General features: G+C 40.0%; 1 protein-coding gene across 1 annotated transcript; it reads left to right on the top strand.

Moving 5' to 3' along the window:
- Positions 1 to 1083: 1083 nt before the first annotated feature.
- On the top strand, positions 1084 to 9607 carry lamtor3 (late endosomal/lysosomal adaptor, MAPK and MTOR activator 3). The gene is made up of 7 exons (XM_082515802.1): positions 1084 to 1193; positions 1405 to 1460; positions 4427 to 4461; positions 4560 to 4618; positions 6093 to 6226; positions 6718 to 6781; positions 9267 to 9607. Exons 2-7 carry the CDS (start codon positions 1452 to 1454, stop codon positions 9338 to 9340), a joined length of 375 nt encoding a protein of 124 aa, XP_082371928.1. The 5' UTR covers positions 1084 to 1193; positions 1405 to 1451; the 3' UTR covers positions 9341 to 9607.
- Positions 9608 to 11044: the final 1437 nt, after the last annotated feature.

The raw sequence follows: 11044 nt of genomic DNA, 5'->3' as shown, positions 1-11044 counted from the left end.
TGCTTCATTAACATGATCATTCCAATGATCCAACATGTGCTCTGCAGTCTTGTCCGTCCAGCGAAGATTGTCCGATTCTGTGCTGAACTTATCAGCAGGTAGAGCAGGCATGTGCTCCTTTAAACCTGCAATAAAATTGTTTATGTGTAATAATGTGTCTTGTTCTGTTTTGGGAAGGGCAGAAGAAAAGTTAATCACTGGAATATAAATGTCAGCTTGGGGGAATTTTTCTTGTGCCGACCTCAGCGTTCTTCTCAGCTCCCTTATTGGTACATTTTTATCCCTCTGACACCTGTTATTCAGGCTGAAGGAGAGAACCAGCTTCTCCACCGATGTGTCACTGTCTGCTTTATCCACAAGGATCTCTGCATGGCCCCATTCTGTCAATTTGGACTCCCTCCGCAACATAAGGAGGAATCAAGCCCACATTGGTGTCTCCAATGATCACGGATGCTTCCTTTGTGTGCAGTCTCCACTCTCTGAGCTTTTTCTTTGTGCTTGGATGTCTCGTCGGGGTGCATACCTGTTGTTCAACTGAAGCTGTGTTGGTCTTCTTGGGGGTGGATTCCCCCTGTATGAGGTCCATCGCCTCCATGTTCTGTTGTAGCTGAATGGCGGGAGAAGATTTCCCCTCAGAAGAAGCCCCATGAAGTGCTGTAAGGATTCTCCTCACCGTTGTGCAGTGTTAGCTGTGGGTGGAGCATGAAAGGAACGATGGAAGGAAGACATAATAATAATCCATTTTATTTGAAAGCGCCTTTCATCTCTCACAGACAATGTAAAAAAAAAAAAAAAAAAAAAGCGCCTTTCAGAACACTCAAGGACACTGTACATGGCAGAATAATAAAAACAGAATAATGTATTCATATAATGAATACATATCCATCTGCTGGTGTTTTTCTGTTATGAGTAATGTGCAGTTTACATCATATACAAAAAACACCAATAGAGAATAGGCAAAAGGCAACCGATCCAAGCTCAGTAAAGTGAAAGGTGATCAATGTACTACAAAAAGAGAAGAAAGTGATTTTTGAGCACCTTTCATGTCTATACCAGTTGGTGGCGCTAATGCACCACTTTGTGGTTTGCCAGCCACCAAAATTCAAGAAGAAGAAGTAATCACGTGATTATGTTTTTTTAACCTGCCTTTCCAGATCCCGAGGGTTATGTTTTTGTTTTAAAGTCGTTCAAAGGTTTGTCCTTTCGTTTGAGATTTTAATGTGTATTTCCAATTTGCCTGTCTAGTTATTTTTATTATTTGTTTTTAGTTTAATGAGGAGATGTTAACTCGCGCATTTATATTATCTGGGAAACCGCTGTGTGCTTTAAACATAAAAGAAACATAAAAGAATGTGAAGTTCCGACGACGTACTGAGTCCTCTGTGTGAACAACTATCATTACAGTCATCTCCCTGCAGTCGTCGAGCGGTCTCGATACCTCGATAGCTGCCATGGCCGATGTAAGTATGAGACGTCTGTCATTCTTCTTGAGTTCCCGTCTCCAAAATGGAGAAGCAGGAAAAAACGTATTGCTGATAATTCCTATTAAAAAAGGGACACGTGAAGTAGTGTTCGAGATTTAAAAGCGCTCTCAAAAGTAAGCACTTATTTACTTGTTTATTTTATTTTGATCTCTTTATTCTTGGGGGTGTCGGAGATTAATGAAGCGGCTTCATGTGCCCTTATCATGATGTCGAGGCGACCACTGCGGAGTGTATTTCGGTTTGTTGCGCTGCCTCCGGAGCTGGGTGGAAAGCATAAGTGTACGATTGTTTGTTTTTTAATTGACGTTCCCGCACAGAAACTCGGAGACGTGCAGATATACAGAGAAAGAGAGATGTTGGAAGAGTTTTTAAAAAAAACAAGAAAAACTCTTCCGGCTTCCGGTTTTGACCTCTTCTCTTCCTGTATCAGCGCTTATGTGGCGATTATCTGAGCGGCGACGCCTATCGTTCAGGAGAATATGCAGTGCTGCCATAAGAGCGGGTATTAATACAAGGCAGTTTCGCAGTGCTGAAATATGCAAGTCCGTACTTCGCAAGTTCACATGCAAGTCTGGATTTCGCAAGACCCGGGAGGAAGCTAGACCAGGAAGAAAACGCAAATTTTATTTCAAAATATTATACATGTATGCACAGTGTTGGGAAGGTTACTTTTAAAATGTATTCCATTACAGAATACAGAATACATGCCCCAAAATGTATTCTGTAACGTATTCCGTTACGTTACTCAATGACAGTAACGTATTCTGAATACTTTGGATTACTTAATATATTATCATGATTTTTACAACAACGTGAATGTACTATTGCTGTGTGATTTATTACTGTTACTGAAGGTCCGCGACTCTGAACTGTAGTAAAGGGACCTCTGACTAATACGGCGGGGTCCCTGTCGGCTCGTAGCCGAAAAATAGCTTTACTTTGTTGGGGGGGTCAACTTTGCTAGTGAGAGACAGAGAGAGGCGTTGAAAGGCTGCTCCAACGGAACTTATTGTTTTTGGAGGAAAACAGGAACACGGTGTACAGTCGAGTCTTAATAGCTTACTTACAGCTGGGCTCGTCAGGCACTCTTCTTGGCTGCAGTGGTTATTATTATATTTACATGCTTCCAGCTCCCGTTTCTCCTCGATGACAACTCGTACCTTTCCACTCCCCTTTTTCTCCCTCCTCGCGCTCACAGACACATAACGTGTATGGCAGTCCATTCTCCCTGCAACACGGACTACACTGCCCATGATGCTACATTCTTTAGAGCTATGCTTGTAGCATTCTGCCTGTTAGCTTAGCACAACAACAACAACAACAACAACGAAAAGGCGCTCTCTCACCCAGGAAACACACAGTCGCAGAGAGAGAGAGAGCGTCGCCCTGTAACCATGGCAACCGTAACGCTGCCGCCTGGAACAACAGAACGTAGCTGTCAAACAAATCCAAACAGTCCTGACCCGCGACAATATGAAACAGGAAAGTACCGCAGTGTAATCCATTTATTTCAACAAAGTAACTGTATTCTGAATACCACCTTTTTAAACGGTAACTGTAACGGAATACAGTTACTCCCAACACTGTGTATGCACAGCTCACGCTGCTTATTGAACAGAAACAAACGTGTCCGATGTCAGAATGCTTTTATTTTTATTTTAGTAGACACTCAAAAGTTAAAATAGACAGCTAGTGTTTGGAAGAGAATTGAAAAAATATATTAAAAAAAACAAAACATAATTTGATCATCACTGGTGCAGTCTTCAGGATCTTCACGTATCAACATGCTGTTTCTGCTCCCAGTGGGATTAAAATATTTATAATGTTAGATTTAATTCAGAGTCAGCTGTTAAAATAAAAACAGCACATTTTCACATCCAGGGATAAGGACTGGTGAAATATTCAGTTCAGTACACTGACAGCTCTCCAAGTAAGACTTTGAAATAAAACGACCCAGTTATGAAGATTAATTTATATTCTCGGCCAAACCGATTTGCTCAGGAACAAATAAAACACTGTAATAAGTTTTGGAAATGATGTGCGTCCTCACCAGCTGTAGTGAACCTTGACTTCAGCTGGTGAGGACGAAAATGAAATGACAGATGAAAATGTCAGAGCAAAAATGACATTTGGAAAAATGTCAGAGCACTTTTGCAAATAGGTGATGTCTTGATAAATCGAGCAATATTTGAAGTTTACGCATCTACATCCTGAAAATATTGTAAGAGTTAATTTTGTTCCACAGAAATGGTAACATCTCAAACGTTACGTACACTTCTAGCAACTTTCCTCCACCATTGCTGCTTCTAAGTTTCGAACAAACAGAATTCTGGGATACTTGGCTTCACCAAGTCCAGATAAGTCACCGGACACATGAGTGACCAGGCTGCAGTGTACGCGCTGTAATGCTCGCTTTGCTCACTGCTGCACCCATGGTTCGCAGAAACTTCTTTTATACCAGTCAGTACTGTGCAGGAAGCCACTGCAGTATTCTAGACGATAGGCGTCGCCGCCCAGACAGTATCACCAGATAAGGTGGTCAAGACTTTGTCAAGTGTGCTTTTTTTCCCCCACAGACTCAAGTTTTCAATCTCCCTCTGTATATCTGTGTGTCTCTGCAGTGGCCTCACCGCCAAGATACAAATATTGAAAGGTCATAATCAGCTGATGCCCCGCAAAAATTGTGTCACAGCTGACATCAAAATCACAGTGCGACACCAGTGATGTGTCGACTATAATAGCACTGTCACACAGACTAGCTGTAACACATACTTGTTGTACGCTGCCTCCATCTGACAACAGAGCTCACTGCAGCCAGCTGGGCCGTCCCTGGAGTGGAGCGGACAGCAAACGTGCTCCCTCTACTGGACGATGAAGTATGGTTTGTTAGCTCTGACCAACTATCTAACCTTTTTTTTTTTTTTATGTAAAATTATTTGCAGGATTTGAAGAGATATCTTTACAAACAGTTGCAAAGGTGCGTATCATTAAAGTAACAAAATCTTCAATGTTACAGTCGACACTATCAGGATGTTCAGTGTTTAATGAGGAAGTTTTGTTGTTTGTCTCCTTCAGCATTGAAGGTCTTCATGCTATTGTGGTCACTGATAGGGATGGTGTCCCGGTTATTAAAGGTAAGAAACATTCTGAATGGCTGGTTATTGCTGGTCTCACTGCTGTCGTGTGGAAAACTGTAAAATCCATGAGAGCAAAAGTAACAGAAGAGAAACTTGGTAGTAGAATTAAAGTGTGTTTGAATAGAGCCTAAAACCAGTTTCCACATTGGCCCTGATAGGAGTAGCTGCTCCTGAAGGTGGAAGTCAGCCAGGCGGGAAGTCCACGAGCTATCAGTTAGTCTGTGAATCGCTCAGACTCACATACTATTGCACAGAACATCAGAGCAGAGAGCACACTTGACTTACTTTGTTTGGCATAAGATGTTTTTTCTTTAAAAAAAAAGGATTTTTGTATTTTACTAAATATATTAATGTTTCAAATCTTTTCAAATTTGAATTTCCAAGAAATGTTATATATTAATTTAGAGAAAAATGTAACCAGTTGCTCTTTAGTGGAGAAAAAAGCAAATAAGTTGCATCATAAATATAGTGAATTATGCAGGTTTGGGCAGTATTTGAAATAGGGCTGCCACGATTACGTCGACTATCAAAATCGTCGACGACTGATTTAATAGTCGACGCATCGTTTGAAGCTTTGTAAGATCACAAAAGACGCAGGAATAAGTAGCAGGATTTAAGAGTGTAATAACGGACTGAAACAGAAGATGGCAGCACTGCATGTACAAGGATGCCAGCTGCCGTTAAACCCCGAAGAAGAAGAAGCTGTGTCCCAGCATTCATAGCGCGGCCCTGCTCAGTTTCCAACAATGGCGGCGGCTAGTTAGTTTTAATGTTACTCTTATTATTCTTTCTGGGTCACAAAATAAACGTTTAACATATTTTCAGGCGAGAATGTAGCTGTGTAAACCTCAAATATCTGCTCAGTTTATCAGGACACCGCATATTTTCAAAAGCGCTCCAACGTTTTCGGAGACGTCTGTTACCCACTAGCTCGATAGCTAGCCGGGGGCTAGGGTCACTAGAGCTGTGAGAACACCGGACCCCCGACAAATCGTTTTCAAACCCACCGCCGTCTTTCGCTACTCAGGTTAAACATGACATATGAGTCACTTAGATAACTTAAAAATGTTGTTGTTTGGCTTTTTTCAGTGTTTTATTTGTTCCTGAGTAAATCGGTTTGGCAGATGGCTGAGTTTATTAAACTCAACTGAAACAATCTGCAAATTTTATTAAAATTTAATAAAGTATCATCTTGTCTTTATTTTTAGTTAGCGCATACCTTAAACACTTAAAGCTGTAAGCTAATGATAGTTATATAAGAGCAGATGCATGCTGGTGCAATAAGCTGTAGTTTTACGTTGAATGGATGATGATCTGATTAGTCGACTAATCGCAAAAATAATCGCCGAATAGTCGACTATCAAAATAATCGTTTGTGGCAGCCCTAATTTGAAACAAATGTCAGCAGACATTCCTTATGTGGAGAGTGTTTTATCCCTACATCCCTGACATCGTTGCTGTATCCTTGCAGTTGCCAACGACAATGCCCCAGTTCATGCTTTGAGACCTGGCTTCCTGTCTACGTTTGCTCTGGCCACTGATCAGGGCAGCAAACTGGGCCTTTCTAAGAACAAGAGCATCATCTGCTATTATAACGCCTACCAGGTCAGACCCCTTCTTTCCACCAATCAGTAGTTTGGTATATTTGTCATACCATAGTCTAGCTCCAAAAATGTCATATATTCTATATTTGTTACACAGAAAGCGAAATATTTCAAGCCTTTATTTTATTTTTCACTATTGTTAAATTATTATATTAAGTTATTGCTATAATGAAAGCAAACAGCATATTCATTTATACGCATAGTACCTGTTTTAGGGTCCTTTGCCCCAAATTACTGCATCAGTGTGGCATACAAGCATAAGGTCAGGTTGTTTTGATGATGGTCTTCAGCTCTTCTGCATATCAGAAGTGAAGGGGCTAAAATTTTAGATATGAATTTCAAGCCCTGACATCTACCCAAGTTTAATGTCATTATTTCAGTTTGTTCTAAGGTCAGGATGAGTATGGATTGACCAACTCAGGTTTGGTAAAGTATATCTAGTTTATTTAACTTTTTTTTTTATATAACATGTAATGTTTCTGGATTGAACAGATTGTGCAGTTCAATCGGCTACCACTGGTCATCAGCTTCATTGCCGGCAACACTGCCAACACAGGTAAAGTTTGAGCCAGCGATCAGCAGAGTGTCATGCCATTTAGATGTCATATGAAGAGTCAGTAGTTGTCAATATAAAATCAGCATTACAAGTGAAATTTAACCAAATCACAGGATCTTTGATTCTATTTAGACTCAGACTGTCAGAAATATTATAATTCTGATCATTTATCAGGACATACCCATATTTTTTCATATATATTATATATATATATATATATATATATATATATATAAATAAATTTTTTATTTATTTATTAGGGGTGCACCGATACTTGTACCGATATTGAACCGTTCGATACAGTGCTTTCGGTTCGGTACGCATATGTATCGAACAATACAACATTTTAAATTTATTTTATCAACTTTTCTTCTGACGATGCTGTCTGTTGAGAGCTCAGTGGATCTGCGTTCGACTACTCCGCCTAGGCTGCACTGTCGAGCGCAGATCCACTGAGCGCAGCGCAAGCTAGCAAGACAGAAGCTAATCTCGTTGCAACATGGCAAATTGAACCTCCCCCACCCTCATTCAGATCTGGCCTTTGGAACTATTTTGGTTTTCATGTGACGTATGACCCTGAAGGTAAGCACGTCATGGACAAAAGTAAAACAGTATGTCGGATCTGCCATGCAATGCTCAATTACATGGGTGGGAGCTAGTGCGTTAGCGCAGTTAGCTCGTTAAGGTGTTGACGCCGTCCAGCCCCACGTACGGAACGATCCGCGGTAGCTCGTTAACGGAGATTTGCCGTGTTGTGGTGTTAACGTCATTTCAGATTAACGCTGACAGCACTAGTGGGAACACAACGAATATGACTGCACATTTACTCCGACAGCATCCTAGTGCAAAGACAAGTGGAAGCAGACAAAAACAACAAGCACCATGCTACAAACTTTACCCGAGTCATTTAGACAGCCGTTAGCACAGGATTCTCCTTATGGGGACCTGATATGTTTAATATGCTGCTGAGAATATAGCCCAGAAGAAGCGGATAGTATAGCTTTTATTTTGGAAAGAGACATTTCTCTGTAATAAACTCTCTTTTCCAAAGATGAGTGATTCCTCAGATTTATTTTTTTATTACTTTGTTGTTTCAGCAACATTAAATTTAAAAACTGTACTTATGAGTTAAAATATATATTTATAATTTTAATAAATGACAAATTAAAAAAGCATGAAAAATTTTTTTTGTATCGAAAAAATATCAAACCGTGACACCAAAGTATCGAACCGAACCGTGAATTTTGTGTATCGTTGCACCCCTAATATATATATCTATGTATATATGTGTGTGTGTGTGTGTGTGTGTGTGTGTGTGTGTGTGTGTGTGTATATACTGCACAGTTACAGCGGTCAGCTGCGTAGAAAAGGATCCTGGTGTAGAAAGTAATATTAAATAAATTCTAACAACAGCTGATCAAGGTTAAACGTGCTGCTGCTGTTCAGGCGCTGGTTTCCTCTTTCTGGTGCAAAGTGGGCCAAAAACAAAGAAGAGAGGCGGACTCACGACAGAAAAGCCGATCAGCTGATCATTGATCAGTTTCACGATTGAAGTAGCAGCAGGAGAGAGAGAGAGAGAGGCAATCGCTCCATATATCGGTTGTTAAGCTTAACGCTGGAATGCTTTACAAACATTCAGAGATGAACTTACACACTTGCTTTACTTCTCTCTGGGATGACTTCCTCGGAGATGAAATGCTGGTTTGGTAGCGAGGCTACAAATACACACAGCCGCTCTATCACGTGACCACACTGCTGCGACGTGTTACGGTTATGAGCCGAGTTACGGCGTGTCGCCAGTTTTGTGAGGTGCTTTTTTGATATTTAATGGATCGGATTACATTTTTTTTATTTTTTTATTTCTCATACACACACACACACACACACACAGTACCTGAGGATAAACTACAGAAAAACATGAAGATTTGGGAAGTGGTGTAGTAGTTAGTAGATGCCCAATGAGCAAATGTGACCGAAATGATGGCGTTTGAGATGCTGTGACAGACGTGACACTTGCAAGATTATCTGTGAAGAGAACGGGCCTGGTGGTAGGGTTGGGCGATGTGTAAACATTTTCCAACTGACAATCGTCAATCCAAATATTGACGGTGGGCGATATATTCACGCATGCGCAGACTTTTTGATGGGCGGAGCGATGTAATCATGCACGAACTGATTTGCGCGTTTACAACACAGAAGTCCAAACATGGACAAAGTAATTTCCCCCCAAAATTAGGGCTGCCAGCTTTAATGTGGTCATCGCGATTAACACGATTAAAATTTAAACGCGCTCAACCCGTCTGGAGCGCAGAATGAACAAACGTTGGACAAACTGCAGACGTAGCATTTGGGCGCACTCTGAGGAATGATAATAAACCTCATAAATATTATGTGTCTGTACTCACTGTGTGTTGTGAGTTCTTCTCCTCACATGTATGTCATATTTGTTGAGTAACAGTACAACACTGTCCTTGTGTGTCCTCAGGTCTGATAATGAGCCTGGAGAAAGAGCTGGCTTCACTAATAGAGGAGCTGAGGCAGGTGGTGGAAGTGACTTAAAGCTGTGACATATCAGCTGCACAGTCACATGATCTGCATCACATCCTGCTCACTTTCATGCTCTCAGTGCTTCTGCATTCATGTCTTTAACAGATCTGACTAAATATAAGACCTGTGCATATCTTGCTGTGTTTTCTGTACACCTTTGTGCCATTAATGGATATTTCTTGTAGAATTTCTTGTCTGATTAAATCTGTAATTATAAGCATTTAAAAATGTTGTTTTTGGTTGGATGGGGGAATTGCAAATAAAAAATAATACAACTGAGGTTAAATTTTACTTGTATTTTATTTTATTAATTATTGGAATTTAACTTTTTTTTTCTTTTTTTTTTTTTGGGAGGGTCTTGCTTTAAGCATTTCATCATATTAGTCATGTACTGCTGTAACAGTGCTGTATGTATGAAGGGAAAATGATTCCGAGAATATTTAGATGTGATTTATATAATTTGAAAATGTAAATATGGTATTTAAAAAATATTAACCAGTATTTTTAGAGATAACAAGTTAACATTTAATTAACAGATTCAGGTTTACATTTTCATTGCAATGATGTTCGTCTGCCACTTTTTTGCTGAGATTGTTGTCCAAGTCTCTGGAACTCAAGTGTTCAAACGGTAAAAATTTGTTAAAAGGTATCATTACGAAGGAGCTTATGGAGAAAAAAATGGTAAAAACAATTTGGATGTACAGAAAAGTGTGGACGAATAAGAACCATAAAAGATTATTCCAAACAGTCCTGACCCGCCACAATATGAAACAGGAAAGTACCGCAGTGTAATCCATTTATTTCAACAAAGTAACTGTATTCTAAATACCACCTTTTTAAACGGTAACTGTAACAGAATACAGTTACTCATATTTTGTATTTTAAATACGTAACGGCGGTGCATGTATTCTGTTACTCCCCAGCACTGGTCATGTGCATATGGTCTTTGCAAGCTCAGACAGCTGGTTTATTGTTTAGGTCTTAGAAGTTCTAATTTGCTTTTTTTTTTTTACTTTGTTCAGTTTCCCAGTGACCTGTTGAATGACTTAAGTGTAGGAAGACTGGAATTTCTAAATGTCTTTCCTGTATCTGTATGTGGGGCATCCAAGTTTTCTTTTTAAAAATAACCTTGCTTTAGATAAATGACCTTGCTTTAGCTCTTTTTCCTTATCAGAACTCCATAAAGTCATCCTCTGAGATGAAACCGATGTTTCTGGAGATCCAGTAATGGGAACCTTAGGAGAATACATTTGACTAATGATAAAACTTAAACTTCTTCTTGTGATCTCTATGGCTACGTTCACACTGCAGGCGAAAGCGCATCAAATCCGACTTTTTTGACCCTGTGCGACCCATATCTGATCATGGTCTGACAGTGTGAACGGCACAAATCCAATATTTTCAAATCTGATCTGGTTCACTTTCGTATGTGGTACTGAATCCGATACATATCTGATGTTTTAGAAAGCGACTGCTGTTTGAATGGTCATGTCGCACTCAATCCGTCTTTGACACAAGACAGACTCCAATTATCAGCGCCCGGGAAGACACCGTGAACGCTTCCTGGCCATCCAGTGTAGACGTTAGTGAAACTGTTGGGAAGACAGCGTTGGAGAAACGTGAACATTTTATTTGTACTGTATAATCTGCAGATTCTGACAGAAATGTGCAACTATCCTTTGAAGCACCGCTCCTCTAAAACAGCAATAAGGATCA

This window comes from Aulonocara stuartgranti (assembly GCF_965226115.1).
Source record: "Aulonocara stuartgranti genome assembly, chromosome: 19".
In the NCBI taxonomy this organism is placed as follows: domain Eukaryota; kingdom Metazoa; phylum Chordata; class Actinopteri; order Cichliformes; family Cichlidae; genus Aulonocara; species Aulonocara stuartgranti.
This window is presented reverse-complemented; position numbering and strand designations above follow the sequence as displayed.